At 39.9% G+C, this 25,474-nt stretch overlaps 2 protein-coding genes across 5 annotated transcripts in view; one reads left to right on the top strand and one right to left on the bottom strand.

Annotated features, from left to right (window-relative positions):
• The first annotated feature begins 11,640 nt into the window (after positions 1–11,640).
• LOC308695520 (uncharacterized protein) lies at positions 11,641–13,810 on the top strand. 3 transcript variants are annotated; one of them, XM_081373692.1, is made up of 3 exons: positions 11,641–11,720; positions 12,031–12,156; positions 12,367–13,810. In XM_081373692.1, the coding sequence occupies exons 2-3, from the start codon at positions 12,072–12,074 to the stop codon at positions 12,981–12,983; spliced, it is 702 nt and encodes a 233-aa protein (XP_081229818.1). In that variant the 5' UTR covers positions 11,641–11,720; positions 12,031–12,071; the 3' UTR covers positions 12,984–13,810. The 3 variants fall into 3 exon arrangements, with proteins under 3 accessions (XP_081229818.1, XP_081229820.1, XP_081229819.1); XM_081373694.1 differs by having other exon boundaries at positions 11,660–11,720; positions 12,035–12,156; XM_081373693.1 differs by having other exon boundaries at positions 11,693–11,792.
• A 1,941-nt stretch (positions 13,811–15,751) lies between these two features.
• The window catches only part of mov10l1 (Mov10 like RNA helicase 1), a 63,366-nt gene continuing 53,643 nt past the window's right edge, over positions 15,752–25,474 (bottom strand). For both annotated transcript variants that reach the window (XM_081375185.1, XM_081375186.1), the window contains 8 exons: positions 24,288–24,387; positions 24,032–24,178; positions 23,020–23,193; positions 22,792–22,941; positions 18,359–18,466; positions 17,640–17,780; positions 16,183–16,274; positions 15,752–16,084 (listed from right to left, as the gene is read on the bottom strand). In XM_081375185.1, the coding sequence (XP_081231311.1) occupies positions 16,063–16,084; positions 16,183–16,274; positions 17,640–17,780; positions 18,359–18,466; positions 22,792–22,941; positions 23,020–23,193; positions 24,032–24,178; positions 24,288–24,387 (934 nt within the window). In that variant the 3' untranslated portion in view covers positions 15,752–16,062. The remainder of the gene's footprint in view (positions 16,085–16,182; positions 16,275–17,639; positions 17,781–18,358; positions 18,467–22,791; positions 22,942–23,019; positions 23,194–24,031; positions 24,179–24,287; positions 24,388–25,474) is intronic.

The following is a 25,474-nucleotide window of genomic DNA, read 5'->3' as shown; positions in this document are numbered from 1 at the left end:
CAAATTCAATAATATAAACAGACTAAACATCTCTATGTAACACAACAAAATACCACACTCACACCTCGCTATAGCGCTTCGGGGTCACAGCACCGGAAGTAGACAGAAAAGGTCAGAACGTCAGGAGGGTGTGTCAGCTACTGACTGTTGCGCTATTTATAGTGAAATAAACACACGCCCACCCCATACCGAATCCTTATCCACTCGGTCACAATCCATCCCCACCTTCTGTGTCGACGTCCCGTCGGCAAAAAATAAATAAATAAAATAACCCCCCCCCCCCCCCAAAAAAAAAAGAAAAACTAACCCAATAACTTAAAATGACCTAGATCCAGGGTCTAAAAACCATGGTCACCCCCTCACTATGACCAGAGAAAGTCACAGCCCCATTTGCACTAGTCCCCACAGCCCTAGGCAAGCGATGAAGATTGGAATGTGTCCCTGCGGTTTCCCTTGCAGACCTGCGTGGGAAATTTACTCCACTACCCGATGCTTCTTGCCGGTCCTCAGGATGTAATAATTCAGCTTCAAACTCTGCACGGCCAGGGGGAGACACAGCTGGGACTGGCGCGGTAGCCAGCGGAGTCTCTTCTGGCAGTGGGACACAAATCCATTGCCCATCCTCCATTTCTTCATCTCTTCCAATATACTCAGATTGCAAAGACTCAGGGCCCATACATGAAGAAGGATACAAGGGCAAAACATCAGGCACAGGTTTCAACATAGTACGATGTATCCTTTTTACCAGTGTACGTTTATCTAGAGGGGCTATAGAATAAACAACTCTTCCTTCCGTGGGTGCTTGAATTATTGTGTACTTTGTTGGACTCCAGACATCTTGTATTTTATTTCTACCTCGGTTACTACAGTCTCTTCGATAAACTAACTGACCTTCTTTCAAGTGGTCGCTAGAACCCTTCCGATCATGCCTCTCTTTCCTCAACTGTGCTGCCGCTTGAATTCTCTCCCGCGCACCATCAAAGGCCACTTGCAATCGCTCCCGATGTTCCTCCATCCAGTCCATTACGGTCCCTGCTGTCGACTGTGGAACTCTTCCAAGGAGAAAATCAACTGGCAAATTAGGTTCTTGGCCAAACATTACAAAATGTGGGCACTCGCCTGTTGTCTGATGTATGGTGGTATTATAAGAGAACAATAATTGAGGCAAATACTTAGGCCAGTCAACTTTAGCAGACTTTGGCAGCGTACAAAGGAGGCTGTGCAGTGTTCGGTTAAACCTTTTGCATTGGCCGTTGCCTTGAGGACGATAGGGTGTTGTGCGGGTTTTCTGTATCCCATACAGGTCACAAAGTTGTTGTATCAATGCCCCTTCAAAGCTCCGACCCTGGTCCGAGTGGATACGAGCTGGAACTCCAAACCGGCAAAACCATTCCTTTACCAGGACATTTGCTACCGTGGAAGCCCTCTGGTCATAGGTTGGAACTGCCTGCCATTGTCATTGTCAAAACGCTCCCATTGTCGTACCAATTCCAGCAGCCATATCACCCTGTAGCCCAAGACTGGTTGCCCACTGAAGCTAAGCAGGGCTGAGCCTGGTTAGTACCTGGATGGGAGACCTCCTGGGAAAAAAACAGGTTGCTGCTGGAAGAGGTGTTAGTGAGGCCAGCAGGGGGTGCTCACCCTGTGGTCTGTGTGGGTCCTAATGCCCCAGTATAGTGACGGGGACACTATACTGCCAAAAGAGCACCGTCCTTCGGATGAGACGTTAAACCGAGGTCCTGACTCTCTGTGGTCATTAAAAATCCCAGGATGCCCTTCGAAAAAGAGTAGGGGTGTAACCCCGGCATCCTGGCCAAATTTGCCCCTTGGCCTCTATCCATCATGGCCTCCTAACCATCCCCATATACTGATTGGCTTCATCACTGTCTCCTCTCCACCAGTAAGCTGGTGTGTGGTGGGCGTTCTGGCGCAATATGGCTGCCGTCGCATCATCCAGGTGGATGCTGCACATTGGTGGTGGTTGAGGAGATTCCCCCCTTCTATGTAAAGCGCTTTGAGGTCTCAGATAAAGCGCTATATAAATGTAACGAATTAATACAGACTTACTCAATGCTTGTCGTTCAATGTGGTCTGGCCTTTGTTTGTTTTGCCAAAATGGAGAAAAGGCATCAATTATTGGGTCATCTTTTTGAAGTTTAGCAAGATCGTTCATTGCATAGGCTGGTAAGACAGATATCTCTGACTGGCAAGCAATTACTGGTGTCTGACCTACAGCCTGCTCCAACCGTACTGGAAGTGATGTTCCTGGGAGGACCTGATCCACCAGAGAGTGTTGTCTTGACAAGGAATCTGCGTTTCTATTAGCCCGCCCTGGTCGATACCGGATGGTATAGTCAAACGCTTCTAACTCGGCTGCCCACCGTAATTCTGTTGCGCCAAGTTTTGCGGTGCTCAAATGACTCAAAGGGTTGTTATCAGTCCAAACAATGCACTTATGGCCCAGCAAATATTCTCGAAATTTCCCCGCCATTGCCCATTTCAGAGCAAGAAACTCGAGCTTCATGGAACTATAGTTTGGCATCCTCTTCTCAGTTCGACTCAGTGTTCTACTTGCATACGCCAGAGGCCTCACTTTCCCTTCCTGTTCCTGTGACAACACTGCTCCAAGTCCGTTCTGGCAGGCATCTACTTCCAAAATAAAAGGCAATGAAAAATTAGCATAAGCCAACACAGGAGTAGTGGTCAGACGCACCTTTAGATCCTGAAAACTCTTCTCACAAGCTTCAGTCCAAGCACTGCTCACGGGTCTCCGCGCACCCTTTTTATCCTTACTCCCGCCCAGTTCTCCAATCAGATGATACAAGGGAGCCGCCACCACTGAGAAATCTTTAACAAATCGTCTGTAATAACTAGAGAACCCCAAGAAGGATCTTAGCGCTGCTATATCCGTTGGTCGAGGCCAATTGGCTACAACAACAATCTTCTCAGGGTCAGTAGAAACCCCCTTATTGGATATCACATGTCCCAAGTATTTTACCTCAGTCTTGAAGAAACAGCACTTCTCTAACTTCACCTTAAGACCCTCTTGGTGAAGCCGGCTCAGAACCTTGTCCAAACGCTCCAGATGTTGGTCTATAGAACTGGAAAATACGATCACATCATTAAGGTAAAGCAACAAAGTTTGGAAGTGCTGAGACCCAAACATGCGCTCCATGAGTCGCTGAAATGTACTTGGTGCATTACATAGCCCAAAAGGCATACGATTGAATTCGAAGAGCCCAAAAGGGGTACAAAAAGCAGTCTTGCATTTATCCTTCTCTTCAACAGGCACCTGATTGTAACCGCTTGCCAGATCTAGAGTTGAAAACCAACGGGCCCCTGAAAGGGCATCAAGGGACTCCTCAATGCGAGGGAGGGGAAAGGCATCTCTCCGAGTCTTGCGATTGAGCTGACGATAATACACACACAATCGCAGGGCACCATCTTTTTTCTTCACCAGGACTATTGATATATAGTGATATCATTAGGAAACATGGCATTAGCTTTCACTGTTATGCCGATGATACTCAGCTCTATATTTCTTCAAAACCTAACGAAACTTATCAATTCACAAAATTAACGGAATGCATAGCGGATATAAAAAATTGGATGACTTGTAATTTCCTACTTCTAAATTCTGAAAAAACAGAGTTTCTTATTATTGGACAAAAAACTTCCTCACGTAATAATCTAGAATACTGTCTAACACTTGATGGCTGCTCTGTTAAGTCTTCGTCGTCGGTTATGAACCTGGGTGTGCGCTTTGATACCAATCTTTCATTTGAAAGTCACGTGTCTAGTATCTGTAAAACTGCATTTTTCCATCTTAAAAATATATCTTAATTACGCCATATGCTCTCATTGACAAATGCGGAACAATTAGTTCATGCGTTCATGACCTCAAGGCTAGATTATTGTAATGCTCTACTGGGTGTTTGCCCTGCACACTTAATAAACAAACTACAGCTAGTTCAAAACACAGCAGCTCGAGTTCTTACCAGAACCGGGAAGTATGACTATATTAGCCCAGTTCTGTCAAAACTGCATTGGCTCCCTATTAAACATCGCATAAATTTTAAAATATTGCTGATTACTTACAAAGCACTGAATGGTTTAGCTCCGCAGTACTTGAGCGAGCTCTTAACGCATTATAGTCCGTCACGTCTATTACGATCTCAAAATTCCGGCCAGTTGATTATACCTAGAATATCAAAATCGACTGCTGGCGGTAGATCCTTTTCCTATTTAGCACCAAAACTCTGGAACAGTCTTCCTACCATTGTCCGGGAAGCAGACACACTCTGTCAGTTCAAAGCCAGATTAAAGACACATCTCTTTGACCTAGCTTTCACATAATACATTATAGACTTCTATAATTTAATGTTAGGCTGCATAGATTAGGTCAGCCGGAACCGGGAACACTTCCCATAAATCCTGATGTACTCGTTACATCATGAGAAGAATGGCATCTACGCTAATTTTAGTGTCTGTGTTTATCCCAAGGTTTTTCCTGCAGCCTGCCGGATCCGGGCCGTATCCAGATCTGACGAAGGACCTTCACCTGGACCGATGACAACGCAGTGCTGAAGTGCCAACTAGTCTCTCCCTATGGAGGATCCCACTACCACTCTACAGATAAGGCGTTGTCGGGAAAATTCGTCTCGCGGTCCTACCCCAAAGCAACAAATAAAATAAAATTCCTTATCAAAATTTATAAGGAAAGACAAGTATTTTGTTTAGGCTTGGCTTGTAGGGAATTCCAAACCTGCGTATATTCAAACGCACATAACTATAGAACCCATTCTAAATGCACATGTGAACGCCATCAGCGTTTCTCACAGGTTCGCGTTTAAAGTCTGTGTAGAGAGAATGGTGTCGTCTTAGCAGCCCCTAATTTAATAACAAATGATCATTGCGACGGAACCAAATCAATTAAAACTAACTTTAGATGGAAATAACTTAACTCTGCTGTAAAGCCGAAACAATCTCTGTTACCTTAAATTATACGCTTATCTCTGTAAAGCTGCTTTGAGACAATCTACATTGTTAAAAGCGCTATATAAATGAAGATGACTTGACTTGACTTGACTATTGGTGACGCATAGGGGCTGCAACTCTCCCGTATTACCTGACTTTCCAAAAGCTGATTTATATGTGCCTTCACAACATCATATTCAGCAGGTGGAATGCGCCTATACCTTTGTCGTACAGGCGCCTCATCAGTTAAAGGAATCTCATGACTAATGAGGGTAGTACAACCTAGATCTCCCTCATGGGTGCCAAACACTGACTGATACTTTGTCAATAGAAAAATTACTTTACTCTGCTCTGACTCAGAGAGGGCAGACAAATCAACTGACTGTATCAGCTGCTGTACTTTATCAACTTGCCCTTGTTGCATACTAACTGTTGCCTGAACTTCCCCCTCCCCCAATGGAAAAGGATCCTCCTCAACTCCTGCAGGTAAACTAACTATTTGTCCTGGCTTTAACGTCCCCAAGGCACAGCGTGAAGGGACACGAGCATCAATACTACTAACGTTAATCACAGGAACATAAGCAGTACCCTTAAACGTCTGTACTATAGCAGGAACCACTAGTAGTCCAGCAGGGAGCATAACATTAGAAAATGGCTCAAAAACAACAGTCTTAGACCGGTCAGTAAGGTGCTGAGAGCAGGTAGTTGCCACTAATTTCATTGTGCCCCCGGGTAAATGGACAGGGTACCTACCCCTAACTCTTGCGATCCCGGTGCTGGGCCTACACGACGAGGGAGTATTATGACAAAACTGGAGAGCCTGTTGCCACTCCTTAGGGGCCTTCTGGACACATGGGAGGCTGAAAAGAGAAGCACCATGCTGACTGAACAACAAGTCGTAACACTCGCCAATAATGTTCATTCCCAGAACACCTGGAATATTTGTTTTTGACCATAAGCCAGGGGTGTCTTTTACCACAAGGATCCCTTTCTTTGGTATACATTTTCCCAAAACCTCAACATTCACTTCTGCATAACCAAAATAGGGTATATCAAGCCCATTAGCGGCTTTGAGTTGTAACCAATTACAAGAATGCAGTTGTTCACTAAAATGTTGGGAAAAAAACTTTCTGTTATCGTGGACACCATTGATCCAGTATCCAAAAGGCATGGCACCCTGACCCCCCCCATAAGCACAATAACGGACGGGCATGGCCCTACTAATTTCGGCACATTGAGGCGGCTTACCTCATTAAGATTACTTGAGTCAGAGTTGTCCCCTCCTGAACCGTGACTCAACGACTCAGAGGGAGTAAGTTTTCCGACGGCTGCTGCTGGGATCCTACCCCCTGTCTGAAATGAGACTGTGATCGAGGTTCAACACGTTCATTGTCACAGTGGCTAGCGAAATGGCCAGGCTTTTGACAACGCCTACATACCACTTGGTTATGATGCATAGGGGGCCGTTTGGGAGAATTGCGTAAATGGGAGAGCTGTTCTCCCAGCTGATTTAACTGTTCTTGTTGTCGTTTTAACAGTTCTTTTATTTCAGCAATTTCAGCCGAATAACTACCTATTTCAGAGATGTTTGATGTAGTGGATACATGCGTAGCACACAATGAAGGTACAGAATAACTTCGTGCCCGCCCCTCTACAGACATACCTTCCCGCTCCCAACGAATAGCCTCCTTACGAATATCTAAAAGCGTATGGCTTGGATGGGCTCGGACACTTTGTTTCAGTGCCCTTCGAAGAGCAGGGTCAGTAACGTGTTCAACAAACTGGTCTCTTAACAATATGGTAGAGTTAGGCATTGCATCTGGGGCACTTTCCACCACCTCATTCATAAGCCCAAACAGAGCATGAGAATACTCCTGTAATGATTCACCCTCAAGTTGATTACGAGACAAAAATTTCTCTTGCAATGCAACATAAGACTGAGAACATCCATATATTTCTTGGAGGATAGAGAGAATCTCTTCTGGATCTTCCCTCTCTTCTCTAGACCTATATTTGATTTCATTTTTAGCTTCCCCCTCCAAATGGTCATAAATGAAGTAAGCTTGATCAACAGATGTTAAACCCCGGGCCCGCATACTCGCGCGGACCTCATCTACCCATTCGGCTATTCCGATTCCCACCATACCTCTAAACACAGGGCACTTCTTTTCCCTGGGCACATACAATAAACGGTCATGGGACCCATTAGACTGAACCAAAGACCTGGGAATATTGGGACCAACATTAGTGGGTTCAGTTCTTATAGGAGCAGTCTGAGCCTCTACAAGGCGTTGATTATCAGTTCTCAGCTGTTTAACCAAGTCCCGCAACTCTTGCAACTCCACCTCCATGATCACCAGGCACAGTTCGTTCCGTCGTCCTCACCAGAAGCAATCTCCAGGCGAAACACCTTCCTGTTGATAGGCCACTGCTGTTTTGCAAAAGAAAACAAGAAAAAACAACAACAACAACAACAACAAAACAACAACAACAAAAAAAAAAAAAAAAAACCCACCAACCGCTAGGTAAAAAAAATACTATTACCCTTGGAAGCCACGTCTCGTTTTACACAAGCCAAACAGATTATCCTGCCGACTTACGCCAGATGTAACCCTTGGCGATTATGCCTAACTTAGTCCCAACTACGCCACCGGGGTTATATATCCCCGGAAATAACAACAACACAAGTTCAAATAGACAATATTTGATAGAAGAACGAAGACGTGACTTTCAAGATCAAATAGTTTTATTGACAATGAAGTATAATTCTCTGAAATAAGCACTTTCATCTATTAGTAATATAAAAGAGGAATAAGAATTTAATGCACATGGACATTGGTTCAAATTATATAAATTTCACATCCCACCCGTCTTACAGTAGGAGAGACCAAGCCTGTGTGAAAAAGAGGAAAAGTCATTGGGCCACGGACCCGCCGCCCTAAGAGTACAAACCACACGTGCACGGTTCTCAATGAGATTAATAAAACCACTTCTAAGAAAAGTACAGTGAATAATACAAACCACTCCCAAACCAATACACATGCAGTGCAGGAAATCTCACGCCACATGCAGTGAAGGGAAAGGCCCAGACGACCCCAGAGAAAGACACTCCCACACAGGCTGGCTCCTAAAACAACATTTACATTTACATTTATTCATTTAGCAGACGCTTTTATCCAAAGCAACTTACAAATGAGAACAATAGAAGCAGTTAAACTAGCAGTAGGACAACAAAATGCAAGTGCTATGACCCTTCTCAGTATAATTCAACGCAATTTTTTTTTTTTTTTGTGATAGAACAGAATAGAGTAGTAGAGAGAAAGTGTTAGTATTACTGGATCAAGTGCTGTCGAACAACAAGGAATATAGATTAAAACTCTCATTTACGCATCGCATACACCACAGCGGTTGGTCTAAACCAAACTCAAATAATAAAAAAACAATTTACAAAAATAAATCATAAACAAAACAGCAGGGCCTAGACGTCAGAGGTCCACATGTATAGGACTCCAAACAGCAAGATCTGCCAAATAAAAACACATACCAAACAAACAATATTAGTATTTGGAATACAAATACAAATAAACCTCCTATGATGTCGTTCCTATAAATCATCGTAACCATTCAAACTACATAATAAGTAGGTTAGGCTCATTGCTGACACACGTACCTCTGATGTACTCAAAGTGAATTATAAACTGGGTAATACAGCTCGTTGCTATGGGTTAAACACGGCATCCAGCGCTCGACACTAAACCCATTCAAACGCCCACGCGCTCTCACTCTTGCATCAAGGACTTCCTCCCTGTGTGTGTAACAGAATCAACCATGTAATATATAAAGACGTTTTGCCTGCTTACAACAATACCACACTCACTCACACACACACACATACCTCTGATGTACTCAAAGTGAATTATAAACTTGGGTAATACAGCTTGTTGCTATGGGTTAAACACGGCATCCAGCGCTCGACACTAACACCATTCAAACGCCCACGCGCTCTCACTCTTGCATCGAGGACTTTCTACCTGCGTTTAACACAAATTCAATAATATAAATAGACTAAACATCTCTATGTAACACAACAAAATACCACACTCACACCTCGCTATAGCGCTTCGGGGCACCGGAAGTAGACAGAAAAGGTCAGAACGTCAGGAGGGTGTGTCAGCTACTGACTGTTGCGCTATTTATAGTGAAATAAACACACACCCACCCCATACCGAATCCTTATCCACTCGGTCACACAAAAACCAAGTAATTAACCATTTCCATATAGGTACAAAGTGGTAAAGAGTCTAGGTCTCTGTTCCATTCTGCTGCAGGCATCTCGTATGGGTTGACGTTTCTGATATCAGCCAGCTTCTCTAAATACCTCTGCTTGGCGCTTGTAGTAAGTTTCTCCCTGTAAGGGCCCTTTTCTTTTGCCGCCGCCTTCTCCATTTCTTAATTTCTTAAGAAAAGTTACTTTTAAAAGTTATTTAAAAGTTGGAAAGTAGGCTACTGTAATAACCTTTACCCCAAACTTACATTCAGTGTAGACTGACACACGTGTTGGACAACAAAAGGTTGTAGAAACTGCAGGTTTTTTTAAATCCACTTCTGTCTGGAAGTTAATTCTTTTTCGCCGCTGCCACCCGGTTTTGAACGAGTACTTATGGGACTGTGTTCAGAGGGAAGCAGCTTTTGTTTGGACCTCACCTGCTGAAAGTAAGAAATCAGATTACAAATCGAGCACATGTAAAATCTAGTCTCTGTAATTGTCAATCACACTTACTCGCACACATACACACACACACACACACACACACACACACACACACACACACACACACACACATACATCAAACTCAAACTCACTCACACCCTCACTCTTGCACACTCACTTACTCACTCACACACATACATTATCACACTCACACAAACAATTTTCTCTATAGCAAAGGAAAATTTAATGAATGATTAGCTAGCTTTATGATTATTCCAGTACTCACCGGGTTGCTGAAGTGCTTCCACTATCGTTTGCCAGCATTTTTCTTTTTTTATTCTGTCATGGCACTCCCTCGATGAAACATCAAACAGACAGGACCGTTGCGGAAAGTTTGTTACAGAAGGCAAAAAATCTTGACTCTAGAGGGGAGTCCTGCAGCCATTACTACTCGCACAACACAATCAAATACCTTGTTGCTGTTGTACCATGTGGCTTAATCATGTTTATCTCAACTGGATATTAGGGTGGCCATTTCCATAACACCAAAAAGGAGGACACTTTGCGGCATTTAGTGAGGCAAGAATAATTGCATAGGACTCTGGTGTACTCGCAACTACAATACAATTTTGTCCATCATATCAATGGTACCATGATACAGTGATTCTGAAATAGTCTATTCATTGCCAGACAATTTGATCTAAGATATATCTTGATGTAGACCTATATGTGTAACAGAAGAGGAAAAAAAGTGTTTGTTCACAGTATTTGTATTTATTAAAGACATTGTGATGTCTGTTTCAAAAACTGACCACTGAAAGGAAACGCTTTTCGAATCAATTGAACCAATCGCTTCACAAAATGATTCAGTGTTTCGAAGCGCTGGAAACGCCGCAGGCTCGCGACCCCTGCTGGTCAAAACGATGTAATGCAACGAAAACTCAGGCCAAATCTCAAATACTAACCAACTGCATGAAAACCCCTCTAACAAACCCATTAAACGTTTTATTAAAGGTGTAATCTATTAAATGAAATCAACAAATCATCTAATGCCGTTAAATATGAAGTGTCTTTTTGTTATTTTGTGAACAAATGTGTCATTAAATATCTACAAATGTATTGATCCGGGATAGGCTAAAAACCATACAGACACTGGTTCATAGGTTTGACTTAATTATTATTTTTTTTTATTATGTATCAAACATAAAGGATTGAAAATATATGTTAAGTTTCACACACACATGTAATTCATTGAAGTAGTAGCTGTGCCTTTATAATAACAGATTATATATTTTAACTGAGATGATTTGGAAGAATCAAGCGCTTATAAGCGCAAAACATTGCGCTATTTCAAATGTTTTGAGTGTTTTCACAATGGAAAAATAAATGGATCAGTGTTTCATCCTTATTCCCACAAAAGTGAACTGCCTGACATCTCGAAGCATATCAAAATAGTTATGACGTAACGAAGCCTGGTTTACTGAAACCACGTGACTTTTGGCTCCGATTCAATGGTTCTAAACAAATTATATGCAAAAGATTTGAAGCTTCATGAAAGGAAAGCTAATAACAATTAGGCGGAAATGGCTCCAAAAGCGAGAGCATATTATATTACAGCGCATTCCATAATAAAATACACATTCTTCATACTTAAAAGTGACATCTGTGTAATTAAACAATTGGCTAACCAAAATAATGTCATTCTTTGCCCAATAACTAATACATGGATTCATTTTTGTACAGCATATCCTTGCTGTGACAAATGATATAGCTATGTGGAGATAAGTTGTTTATAAAAAAGATAGTTTGACAGGAATTTTGTCAGAGCTGTAGTTAAATTAACTAAAAAAAAATAAAAAAAATAAAAAGTACTGTATTGTTTCGTATTTTTTTCATATACATTTAAATATTTAATTTCAGTTATAAGCACTGGTCAATAGTTCTCCTGGAGACTTTTATTTTGATTTATTCTTCTTCGCGTGACGTCATAAGCACTGCGCCCGCGTCTTCTCTAATGTCCGCTGGATAAAAGGTTTGTGTTTTCAGCGGTATAAAACCATACAAAACGTTCACAGATTTATACACATTTTGCTCCAGCAACTTGGTAATGTTACTACAACAGTTTTGTTCAATAAAATGTTGAAATTAATGTTGGTTGTTATTGATTGTATTTACAATGCATGCGACGTGTTGACAACGTCTTTTTACCACAAACCTTAATGTCTGAGTGTTATAGTCCTAAGAGCACCCGTAACAGAATACTGTGTTTTGTCCTTTTTTTCCCTTTCGATTGGATCTTCATCCTCGTCTCGATCGTAATCGCTGACCCGTTTCCACACAAGCAAGAAAAACCCGAGGTTTGTCGATCGAGATCTTCGTGACGATGGAGTTTATTAAAGTGGAGATTGTGGATCTGACTGATCTGGAACCATTCAGAGTCAAAGAAGAACAAACCGAGGAACAAAGAGGTCGGTGTCTGATCCTGAATAGACGGAAAATATAAAAATGATCATGGTGTTGTTTGTATTTGTTTACCAACGTTTGGTGCCATTTTATCACATCAATAATCATAGTAAAGTAATTCATCTTTTTACCTGCCCTCAAAATGAGGTACATTTGTTCATCATCTTTCACCATTGTTGCTCTTGACTTGATTATCACCGACTTGTTCGTTTCAGACCTGACTGAAGTGGAAGAGGAAAGTCAAGACCAGACTGAAGTGGAGAAAAATCAGGAGCCTCAGAGCTTCACATCAGGAGAACACTCACAAATGACACAAAGCAAAAAGTCGTTTGGATGCCCACATTGTGGAACGAGTTACAAATGTAAAGAAGACCTTAAGGATCACATGACAATCCACAGCGAGAGGCCGTACACGTGCCTTCAGTGTGGGAAGAGTTACACACAAAAAATCAACCTCCAGAACCACCTGTTAATTCACAATGGAGACAAGCCTTTCACATGCACTCAGTGCGAAAAGAGCTTCACGCGCAAGGGAGACCTGAAGAAACACATAATATGCCATTTCGGAGAGAAGCCTTTCACGTGCCATCAGTGTGGGAATAATTTCAGACATCAAGGAAACCTCACAAGTCACATGAAAATTCACGTGGGCGAGAAATCGAGCCGAAGTCCTCACAGTGACAAGAAAATTGCGCAAGTGTGCAATTTCAAAACTCCTGTGCTCTATCATGCTGGAGAGATGCCCTTCAAATGTGACCGTTGCGGTCAGAGGTTTATCCTGTCCGCACACTTAAAGAGACACCTGAGATGGCACGCAAAGGAGAAATCCTGAGTGTCTTACGCCTCAGAGAGTTTGAAAGAACCATAAAATATACTGTGTGTGTGTGTGTGTGTGTGTGTGTGTGTGTGTGTTGGGTGTGGGAATGCAGCGAGTAACCTGTACCTGAGTTTTCACCTGGTCGTAGAGAAAAGCATTGTTTCAATTAGTGATGGCAAAATTATTATTTTTAGGTCCGACAAATGTAAGAGAATATTGAGAAATATAAAGAGCAATTTTAGAATATTACAGGGTAGTTTATTAAAATGAACTTTAGTCACGAAGATTGTGCTTGTTTGTGAAGGACAAGTCAAAATATTAATTTGGAAAATGAATAACATTGCTTTTGTTTATGTTGGGACTAGCAGTTGTAAATCATATTAATTGTAAATACTTTATTGTACAAGAGGGTTGCTAAATAATATTATATCTTCCTCCATGTTAGTGTAAGCATTCAATTTAGTTAAGGCTGTTGAGAAGTGATGTGTGGAGAACTGAGCGATACTTGAGTGACTATTGCTGAAAATCCCAGATAAAAACACACTTGCTTGCGCATGGTGATTGAGTAACCGAGCCGCTGGCTTAAAAGTTCACACTGTATTATATAACTATCAAATGAGAAATGAATTGACTTGAGCTGATTAATGGCGCTATATTTTCTTCTCTTGAGGTGCGTTTTAGTTAGTAGAAGTGGATTCATTGTTTCCTCATTGAAGAATTTTGCAACATTGATGATTTGATTATATGACTTGTTTTTTTTCTCCTGTGTATGACTGTAAAGATGTTCTGAATTAATCTGTATCGTATAAAGTGCTATATAAATAAATGTGACTCAACAAGCAGTGCTGGCTATGTACATGTGAAATGCATAAATACGTTACATTCATCTGTTTCAATCTCTTGACTTTCCCCAGTGGTCTCCCGCACTTATGATCATCAGCTGGGAAAAGTAATGATCACTGAATGACATTGGATTTGATCCCAGAAAATGTAATAACAGATTTCAGGGTAACACAGACCCTACCAAATTCAACATTTGCAGAAATATATGTATAATCCACAATCCACCACCATATACCAGTAATACAATAAATGTTCTCATTCCACTTTGCTCGTTATAGGTACACTTTATATATATATATATATATATGTTTCTCGCCTTCCATATTGAACCAAAAAATATCACCTTTATCCTAAATGAAGAGATTACGCTGACCAGTCATGTTTAACTCTTGTTCAGCTCTTTTGATTAAGTTGATTAACCAAAGATCACTCAACTTCATTTAATAAAATATGAAGCACCGACACCAAAAAGCATAGTGGGCTTATTTGGATAACAGGATATCTTAAATGGAACACACAAACCACTCCAGAGCTCTTATTTGTATTAAAAAAAGATAATTTTGTCAGTTTATGATGAGCGATTATTCTATGATTTAATAGACACTTCAGACGTATCCGAAGGCTATTCAGATATCCATAAGAAAATATCTTGGACTTAGGTGTTATTTTTTATTGGCTTTATTTGGTAAAATATGTTGAGTGTTCAGGCTCAATGGTCTCTTTAGCCTTCAGTGATTGCTAAGAAATTCATTCACATATTGCCTTATTTTCTCATGCAGGTCCATAAGAGCTATCGTCCACGGAGATTTGCACGCGTGGCATTAGGTGACAGAAAAATTCAATGCAATTCGTTGCAAAATCACTGATAAAAAAATAAATTGGAATAAGTCACTATGGAATGACCCCTTTCAGATTTAAAGAATCATAATTTAATAATGGTCATCATTTATTTTTTTACAGTACATATAGCCAGATGACAATTCTTAAAAAAGTAGTTTTTTTTTTTTTGAGGAATTTGCAATCGAGTTGCACAGACCACCCTAGTTAATTTCAATTGAAGATTTTAATGGTCTAATAATGTTCTGAAGTTTGGATGGTATCACATGACAGAAACCATGAAAAGCAACAGAAAAAATCATGTCCACTGGAACGAATGAGGGTCTGAAAGTGTTTACTGATTGCCACTGTATTAAGTCGCTGACCATTTATAGAATGATTTTATCTAAAGTAACACAGCAATTATGATTTTAGGGCCTTATAGGATGTCTGGGAACGTACATAGAAGCATATTTCCAAAGCTAAATAGAAATCATGAAAAATCCAGGCACTTTAAAGGGTTCAGCGACCTTGCTCAAGCATTAGATCTGCATCAAGCTAACATGCTTAAAGCTCGACTCCTTGTAAAAACTAGATTCAGTGCTTCTTTATTACGACCCAAAACAGCTTTAGTTATGCCTGCTGCACTTAAGCTATAAAAAAAAAATGACATACTGTCTGAGTACAACATTTGATGAGAAACACCTCACAAATGTATTCATTGGGTAACGTCAAGCTCCAGTTTGATTGGTTGACTGGCAATTCTCAGGAGTTACATAAGGATACACACGTTATCAGTTTAAAAGAAAACAAAGACATGTTTACGAGGCGCCGGCCGCAACAATTAGCATGTCGGATTGTTAAACTGGAAAATGTTTTCAAAGTCAGTGCCATCAATCTCTGATAACCTTGAGCACATCTGTACATTCAGATTTGTTAAGAATTACAGAATACCATATACACCACACCTGGCCATAATGTTCAAAAAGTTGACCATTACTGATTGCTTTAGGTGATGGTCAGGCAATAAAGTTCAGACCACCAACACTTTGTCAGACAACTACACAGAAATGTAAAAACGTCACCCTCTGGAAGTATGGAATAGATGAACAATTACAATTAATACTTGCTGAAATGATTTTAATAAACACATTTCAAGGAACATAACAGAAAATCAACACTGGCTCTCACAGTGCAGTGCCTCAACACCGCCCCATCCAGCCAGAGGCACGACAAACAAATCTCGGGAAGTTTGAGTCAGAACTACTTGTTCTGGGAACTAGGAAGACGCATTTCTATTCTTCCGCTCATGCAGATCTAGTGTGGTCTTTCAGTGAGGGATTTAGATGTTAATAAGCATTATTTATTTAATACAAAACAATCGTGGAATAATTATCCAACACTCCGCTGGTCCAAGTTCAGGCCAAAGTGATTTCTAGGTTCCTTCGGAGAGAATCCTGTAAAACATTAACAGCATTAAGTGATGAAACCATTTATTCCTGACCCAGAAAGACATGAGTAGTTCTTGAATGTGACAAAAACCAAACGAGCAAACCTTGAAGAGGCCCGTAGACTCACTGGAGGGTCACATCCCACGAACGCTCGGTTATCGTACGAGTACTGCAGCAAAGCACTGAAACACGGGTCCTGCAGGAATAGATGCGCACACGCACGCACGCACACATTTAGACAAACACTACGAGAAGGACCAAATGAAACACAGTATGCCAGGCACCATCCAACAATCCAGAATTATTTCTTCAATAGTTTTAATTACACAAACACATTTTAAAGCATTAATAGTGTACTCAAAATTAAAATCTGTAAATTATCAGTATCATAGTGAACTTGCTCTTCTATATCTTCAAAATATGGCATTCAGAAGAGCAAGAACCGATCTCCTTTACCCCTGCTAGATATATTACCATGGTCTTTTTTGCCCTTTCTTCCATGTAAAGAATGAGGTTTGTCTAGATAGTGAATGTAAGACTAGTTAAAATTGCAGTAAGACATTATTCCATTACTCTATTCAGAAGCTTGTTGTGATTTTATGTTTGATATTTCTGTATTTTTACTGCCTTGCGGAATGACATACTAAACTACTTTTTTGTAGAGCAAGTGTTAACTCTTGAATAAAAAGACAATGAACTGCTGTATAACAGAAAAAATATATATATATATATCAACAAAAAATAAATCAGGTCAAACAAAAGTCATCATGATTCCTTTAAACCGGTTCATGGCAGCCCTGATCTACTGCTCAGGATCTATAGAGTGGTGCAGGCATGACATGATCACTTTGTAGACCAATACGCTGTAGCGAGTTCACATTTTAGCAGTGGTCAGCGGGTTTTTTTGAACGGGCTTTTAGTTAAAAGGCTGAAATAAGGTCTGTGTGAACAAGCTCAAGACACCATTATACGTTTTATTCTACGACATTAAATACATCAGTATTACCCCACTCGTGATTTTTTTTAAGCGGTTACGTGTCTTGAAAAAGGCGGTTGCTAAAAAGTGGCTAATGAGACTACAGAGGCAGTCAAGGAGAATAAACGTCATCAGACGAACAGTTAAACTCAGTCCGCTTTTACAGCAGCGTTATGCTTATAATTGTGCTCTTATAAACTATTCTAACACAAACGCTCTGGGAAAATGTTTTTAGATAAAAACTGAAAGCTTTTTACTTCAGGCGACTGCATTTAGGCTTCAAAATTCATAAAAGTTGTGTTCATCTTGATGGACAAAACATGCAAGTATCATAAACTTTTGTTGATCACAGAGCTTATTTTTGGCCATAATCCAAAAGCCTATGGGAAAATCCTATTGGGTTTTTGTTGAGAACCAGCGTGACACTGACGATTGGCCTACAAAGTGCCATCATTCCTGCACCACTCTATATTGAGAGTTGACAGAGAAAGTTTATAGAGTGTAGCGCCCCTCAATGGTTTCGTTTTTGCATATCCATACAAAAGACATTCAGTTACTGTAAGTAAACAGGGCTTTAAATCTCACCTTGATTAAAATGTGTGGGTTTCCGATAACAATGAGGAGAGCTTTGGCTCGTGTAATGGCAACATTGAAACGCTTTGGGTTGGAGAGAAATCCCAGCACGTTTTGCAGTTCTTCATTCAGCAAGGATTCATTGGACCGGACCTACATAAAAAACAAAACAAAAAAAACAAACAAGTTTATTCATCTTAGAAGAAAGATAAATCTGAACACCTGTCACTTACACCCGTGTTAAATCATTTAATAGACCACTTCAAACATTTCTTCTAAACATTCATTATAATACAGTAGATGTTTTACCAGTTTCACCAGATTTATTAGGATTTTCTTAGTTTGTGTACAAACCCTGAGCCGTATGGTTAAGTGTACAATAAAAAAAATCATCTTTATGGTTTTTGTTTTACTCCGATTTTGTTTGTCAGACTGATTGTTAAAAATGGCATTGCATATAATTTATCTTGTTCTCATTTTTTACATCACAAAAACCAGCTGTTTTAACAGCAATGTGTAGAATTTTTATAATATATTAAATATTTAATATATTTTTATATTCACTGTAAATAGTACTTTCATAATGGGCTATATAAAGATAAAATGCAACTTCCTCTATAAAATAAAAATGGCCTCAGTTACTCCCAAATTAAAGTAGGTCTCTGGAAATAAATAAGTGAACTGTGGAGAAGTTCTGAATCTTAAGTACCCGCCCAGGAAGGGCTTTTTACCGTTGACAGGATCATGATGAGGAACTCCTGACCCTGAAACTCTTCCACTGAGCCCACCTTCACATCTCCCAGACCCACCCTGTGGAGCAGCACACGGATCTTCTCCACCTGACAACACACAAAATCTGGGTGATCCTGGGTTTCAGGTAAATCCGGGGTATTCATAATCTGACATCACTGTACATTCCTAAACTCTGGGTTAATGATCTTATTTGCATATTTGCTGTGTCAGTGTCATTGACTGGACAAACAAACTATGCGAACCGTTTACATAAAAGCTCTAGCACCGCACATCCTTGTATTATATATTGCCAACTATACTTTTCTGAATGGACTTTTCAAACTATAAAAGAATGAAACTTCACTCAAATTGGTGTTTTCCCATCACCACGTGACATTACCCCCCTCAAATGCTGAAACGACTGTTCACATACAGCACATGGTGTTTCCGTGACTGACCAAAGCACATGAATATGAGGCATGCGATTGGCTGTCGGTTGCTAAGCATCTAGCCATTACATTTTAACACTGAATCGTTTCACACTGCACACATTTTTGGCAAAATTAACAGCACAAAAGCAAACTCCAAATCATCTGTCCTTATTCTACTAGACCTGTCTGCAGGTTTTGACACTGTAAACCACCAAATCCTCCAATACACCCATTCTGACTTGGGCATCAAAGGCACGGTACTTTGGTGGCTTCTGTCTAACTTTACAGGCAGATCTTTCAGGGTTTCATGGAGAAGAGGGGTGTTTGAGTTAAATCAGCTAATCACTGGCGTGCCTCAAGGTTCAGTGCTGGGTCCTATACTTTTCTCTGTTTACATTGGGAACAAACATAAAAAGGCTTAGCTCTATTATCTGTCATTTCAACCTGATGATCCCACTGTCTCAACTCGTACCTCTGCCTGTCATTCTGACATTTCTGCAGCTCAACCTTGCAAAGACGGAGCTTCTCGTAATCCTTGCAAAACCCATCAGTTGAACACAATGTCGCTGTTCAACTGGAGTCTACAACACCAATACAGCGGGGGAAATAAGTATTGAACACGTCATCATTTTTCTCAGTAAATATATTTCCAAAGGTGCTATTGACATGAAATTTTCACCAGATGTTGGTAACAAACCAAGTAAGCCATACATACAAAGAAACAAACAAAAATAAGTTCAGAAATTAAGTTATGTGTAATAATGTGAAATGACACAGGGAAAAAGTATTGAACACATGAAGAAAGGGAGGCGCAAAAAGGCATAGAAAGCCAAGACAACTGCTGAAAACTTACAGTAATTAAAAAGCAATCCAGCCGCCTGTCAGTGGAAATTAATAGCAGCTGGTTCAGTCCCAAATGATGGCCTACAAAAAGGTCTCATTGCCAAGGTGTCACACAAGACACATCTCACAACTCTTCTGATTATTCTTTTCACTCCTCTATCAGAAATCTTGCGAGGAGCACTGGTCGAGGCAAATTTATGGTGAAATGATTGTCTTTCCACCTCCGTATCATGGCCCCAAAAGTGCTCACTGGACCATTCAGAGGCTTAGAATGGCGCCTATAACCAATGCCATCATTATGTTTTGCAACAATTAGGTTGTGTAGGTCTTGAGACAGCTCTTTTACCCATCATGAGATGTATCTTGTGTGACACCTTGGCAATGACACCTTTTTGTAGGCCAGAGAAAGAAACATAACAGAGGAAGAGTGCAACACATGGAAAGAAATGCACAATGACTGTACAAAGAACTCTTCTGGTTCCAGCAAAACCGTGGAGCAGGAATCATCAGCTGCGCTACACTCAGATGCTTTCTGATGGAGATAGTGCAGCGTTTAAGGAGGTTGTTGCACTGAATCCTTATCCAGGAAATGAAATAACAAAACCGGAATGCATCAACCATGCACATAAACGTATGGGTAAAGCTCTAAGAAAACTTAGTGCGCAGGGGGAATTGGGGGGGAAAGGAGCAGGCAAGCGCTCAGCTGCAAAATGTAATAGCTTGCAAAATTATTACAGAGGGGAAATACTTAATAATCAGGGCAACGTAGATCAAATGAGAACTGCTATTTGGGCTAGCCTCCTCCACTCCATGTCAACTGACGAGAATCCCCTGCATAACAGACGTAAACCCCCATGGTGCTGGTACAGGAAAGCAGAAGTAAATGGTTTGAGACCAGAGAGTCACAATGAGCATGCAGGTTGCTCTCTGACAAAAGAGGTTGGCAAAAAGCTTATTCCTTTATATCATAGGATGTCCAGCGACAGGCTATTGCAGGGAACGCAACATGGGGGCACCCAAAATGCAAACGAGTGCTTAAATTCAGTCATTTGGTCAAGGTGTCCCAAACCTGTATTTGTTGGCAAAATCAGAGTTGAGGCAGCAGCCAGTGTGGCTATTTCAACATTCAATGAAGGTGCTTCAGCCATGTTATCTGTAATGGACAGACTGGGAATTAATGCAATTATAAGTGTAGACAGGCTTTGAATAGTAAAAGCAGATTCTCTGACCTCTGCTTGTGCAAAACATAAAAGAAAGAGCTGTGACAGCCAAAAAGGTCAAAAGACATAAGCAAGAGCTCAAAGAGGGGCCAACATATGAGGCGGGCATGGCAGATTAATCTCTCCATCTCTTACTTTTCTCCTCTCTCTACTCCACTTCTCTATTTTCCCTCCTCTCATCACATCTCTGTCTAGAACACAAGGCTATATATGCATCCATTTGTGTAGTAGAGCTTTGAGGGAAATGATAAATGAGTAATTGTTACAAAAAAGTGATTTCTAATCTGTAAATATGAGATTATGCAATCTATATCTTTAACAGCCGTTTTCTCAGAATGAGTTTTTTTCCCAACATTCTGAATCAAAAATGTCAACTTGTGTAGCACTTACCCAAGCCATACCTTCCATGTTCATTCTCAGATATATCCTGATGATTATTACAGAAGGATTTATTAACACAATGATTTTTACTTGATTTACATACCATTTTTGGATTAAAAACATGGCAATAATTATATTTAATATTAGTGCATATTTAAGGAGATAAGAGCTCATTTGCATATCTAAATATGTTTTTTTTCAGTAAACTTGCAATGCAAAAAATAGTTGTAATATATATATATATATATATATATATATATATATATATATATATATATATATATATATATATATTTATTTATATATATATATATAAACTAATTGCTAAAGTTAATGTCTTTACATTAAGAAAAAAAATCCCTGTTCACCTGCAGTGTCTCGCCTTAAGAAATAAATAGTGAAGTGACGTGTAGCCAAGTATGGTGTCCCATACTCGAAATTTTTGCTCTGCATTTCACCCATCCAAGTGCACACACACACACACACACACACACACACCCCCAGAGAAGTGGGCAGCATTTAACCACTCCAAAACCAATGCACTTACAATAGCTCCTTTTTAGGGGTGTAATGACACACTCATGCCACGATTCGATACAAATCGCGATACTAAACATGCAATACAAACCACCACGATATTTTAAGCCAAAATGAAGAAGATAGTTTTTTTTATTATTATTATTACTATTACTATTATTATTATTATTAAAAATAATTATATTATTATTTTATTTTTATCAGGACCCACAAATATTCCTCCATTACATTATATTCAACATGTAGAATCACGCTTTCAATGCAGTCAAGCCGCTAACACAGATAAGCCGCGCACACACAGACTCTCCCGGTGCTCGCCATCTCCCGCATGTGAACGTACGTGTTTACTATTCACTTTGTTGTAAATCTGTTCATCATATAAAGCCATCGTGTCTCTTCAGGCTTGGATTTGGATTAGACCACTCAATAGATTATTTTTACGAAACTTTTAGGTTTTAGAGGACTGGACTTTAAATGGAGGGACAAAAATTTCTATGGGTGAATTGTGCTTCATAAATACAGTAAGCTTGGATAAAACTAACTCTATATCACAAATCATATTGTTTACATCAACGATACATATCGTCACATTTTCATATCACAATATCTCGATATGGCTGTCTCGTTATACCCCTACTCCTTTATAATATAATATAATATAAAATATAATATAATATATATTATATTATATTTTTTTTTAATGTGTCTTTAGGGGACAGGGTTTATCTGGAAAACTGATCCTATCTCTGTTTCCCACACAATATTTAAAACTTTTTTTAATATTTAAAAATCTGTAATGGAAAAAATGGCCCTGATGTAAAGTCAACCTGAAGTGATGAGGTTTCTTTTAAAAACTATTTTCCGTCATGGGGCTAAGCATCTCAAATCTCGTAAAGCAAGGAGGGGGAGGTTGCAAATAATAACACATCGCATCAATGTCAGACAAATCAGTAAAGAGACAGGGTCTGAAATGGTGGCCAGATGGTGAGAAAACTGTCCATCTGCAGTACAGATACTCACCTGCTTTTTATAGGGCGCGATGACGCCGATGTCTGTAGCTGGTATGGGGTTGTAGAGTCTCTTTGCTAGCTGGCAACAGTACATCATGACCTGCACTGCCTCCGCAGGATTAAACCATGATGGATTACTGCCCTCCCTCATCTCAGTGCCCTTCAAAACACAGTCGACATGTACAGCAAACAAAAACACATGCAGGGCCTGAGAAGTGACATTTAAGCCTTTACTTACCCGAACTCCATGAAAAATAAAGGGGAAGCCCTTAGTTGGAAGTCTGTTCCAGTGGCAGAGAGCATCCACCACAGCTCTCTGAGAGCGCACACACAGCTCGCCCGCGTAAAAGAGTCGTGAAGGCAACTCCAGCAGAGCCTCGTGGGAGCGGTAGTTATAGACTAGCTTAGTCACCTACAAAACAAGGATTAAACTAGATTCAACAAAGGGGAGGTTTTGTGATGGAGAGCCTGGGATCACAGGATCTGAACAGAGCCACTCGTTCATTGCTTTATTCATTCTTGTAGTATTACTCATTTGGAGTAGTACTACAAGCCTAAATTAAATCAGTTCATCATAGAAAGCGATCGAGACCCTTAAGAAAACTTTTCACAATCTCTTTATGAACTTTTTGAAGTGTCAAAATGGTAGTTGCGTAGCTGTCAATGGAGGAACAGAAAGCTGTCATATTTCAACAAAAGATTTTCATTTGTGTTTTGAAGGTGAAAGTCTTGCGGGTTTGGAACGACATGAGGGTGAGTAATGACAGAATTATCATTTTTGGGTGAACTATCACTTTAAATGTTTTTGTTGATTTCAAATCATGTGTCAATTAAAGGTTCTTGACAGAGCTGCTGGAGGGCAAGAAGCTGCAGCTGCCAGGCGATAATTTCAATACTGAAATTAGTCTAGAGAATAGACCATTTATATGCCTCATTTTTCAATAAAAATGTAAAGGTGATGTCATTTTTTCTCCCAATGTTACCTTCTTACATCTCAGCTTAAAATGCAGAGATATCTGCAAGTCAGCCATTTGTAGGCCCATTCCTTTAGGCTTTAAGACCAGATTTAATTAAATGGATTGTAAGTGGATTTTCAGTCGTAGTTTTTAAACAGTGAAATGACTTGATATATTTCAAACATTTGAATGTCTGTAGACCACATTATTTTGTGTGGTAACTGACAGCATTTAACTCAGAATATTGCTTTATATCACACAAACAAACAGTAATCATTTGTGATCTCTCCTGACCAGCAGGGGGTTGTAGCCTCTCTCGCTGCAGCTGTAGAGTGGATTTCCCATCAGCCTCTCGAGAAGAGAAACCCCTAGTCCAAACACAGCAGCAAGTCTCGACTTCACCACTGGCCCCAGTTGCTTTGGATCACCAGCAAGCACAATCTATTGAATAAAGATGGGTAAAGTCAGAGGATATAGGCTAATAAACAAATGAACAGTATAGCTCAATATAGTTCCAAAGGGTCAACACACAAACATTGCCAAGTCTCACCTGCCCACTTGCCTCAGACAGCAAACCCAGAGGGATCAGAGTTTCAGGTTCAGTGGCCTGACCAGCCTCATCCACAAACACATGGGTAAAATGACCAAGCCTTAAAAAAAAGAAAGAAATTGCAACATTAAATTCAAACCTCACTGGTTCTTTGCATGGCATGTGACATGATGCCATTGTGCAAGAACCAATGACATTAATTTGAGAGTGAATAACCCTTTTATTTCAATCAGTATACAAACCGAGTCATCTGGATTACTTTTACGATATCTTTATGTCCTTTTCAGAGGATGAACCTCTTGGACCCCATTAGATAGGTTTACATTAAGGCATTTCGATATTTTGTTTTTCTGCTATATTTATTGCGATATGAAAACTTTCAGCATTCTAGAATGATTGGGGTGATTTTGTAGGGGACTGAATCTACATAGAAAATAAAGAAATTACAAGCCTAGATAAATACAATAGAACAAAGATACAAATGAAATAAACAGTGCTTTATGTTTTTCAGGTAAGTCTAACAGTATTCAGGTACAGGGATTGAATAATCAAATGTAAAATAACACTGCATAGTCTTCACTGAATAAATTAAATATAATTAATCTTTGTTAAAGCTACACAATCGATTTTCTCTATGCATTTTGTTGGTTGATTAACATGACATATACAAGCAGGAATATTAGGCTGCTGTCACTTTAAGACCAATTGCACAGATAAGCCATAATCGACTGCGTTTACTAGAATACTCACAGAGAAGACATTTTTACATAATTTTTGCATGTGTGTGTTCATTCAAGCTTATTCTTGCACTCGAACGGTTTAAAATTGCTTGAATGTTTAAACTGACAGGACCTAAAACACATGCAAATGATCAATTTTCCCTCTATGATGGTTAAACTTTACAATTATTCCAAGACTCACGTGCGTTTCGAAACATGGTTCCTGGTCTGTACGGATCAACTATGATCCCTATACTTCGTACATCCTGCTATGTGACTATCGTGGATGCGTACACCATGATATCGATGCTAAAATGATGTATCGTGATTTTGGATTCTGAAAGCTCTGTTTATATGACCCCCAGTCCGATCACATTTTCATTTACATGTGCATTTACATAGCCTGGAAATCCAGACCTAAATCTGAAAGATTAATGGTCTGGCATCGACTAATGAAAATCGGCCAGC

The sequence above is a fragment of the Scardinius erythrophthalmus genome, assembly GCF_964197995.2.
Source record: "Scardinius erythrophthalmus genome assembly, chromosome: 9".
Classification (NCBI taxonomy): domain Eukaryota; kingdom Metazoa; phylum Chordata; class Actinopteri; order Cypriniformes; family Leuciscidae; genus Scardinius; species Scardinius erythrophthalmus.
This window is presented reverse-complemented; position numbering and strand designations above follow the sequence as displayed.

Coding starts and splice junctions, on each gene's coding strand:
- LOC308695520 (XM_081373692.1), top strand. CDS start 12,072: ATGGAGTTTATTAAAGTGGAGATTGTGGATCTGACTGATCTGGAACCA. Junction 12,157..12,366: donor ACAAACCGAGGAACAAAGAG/GTCGGTGTCTGA, acceptor TGTTCGTTTCAG/ACCTGACTGAAGTGGAAGAG.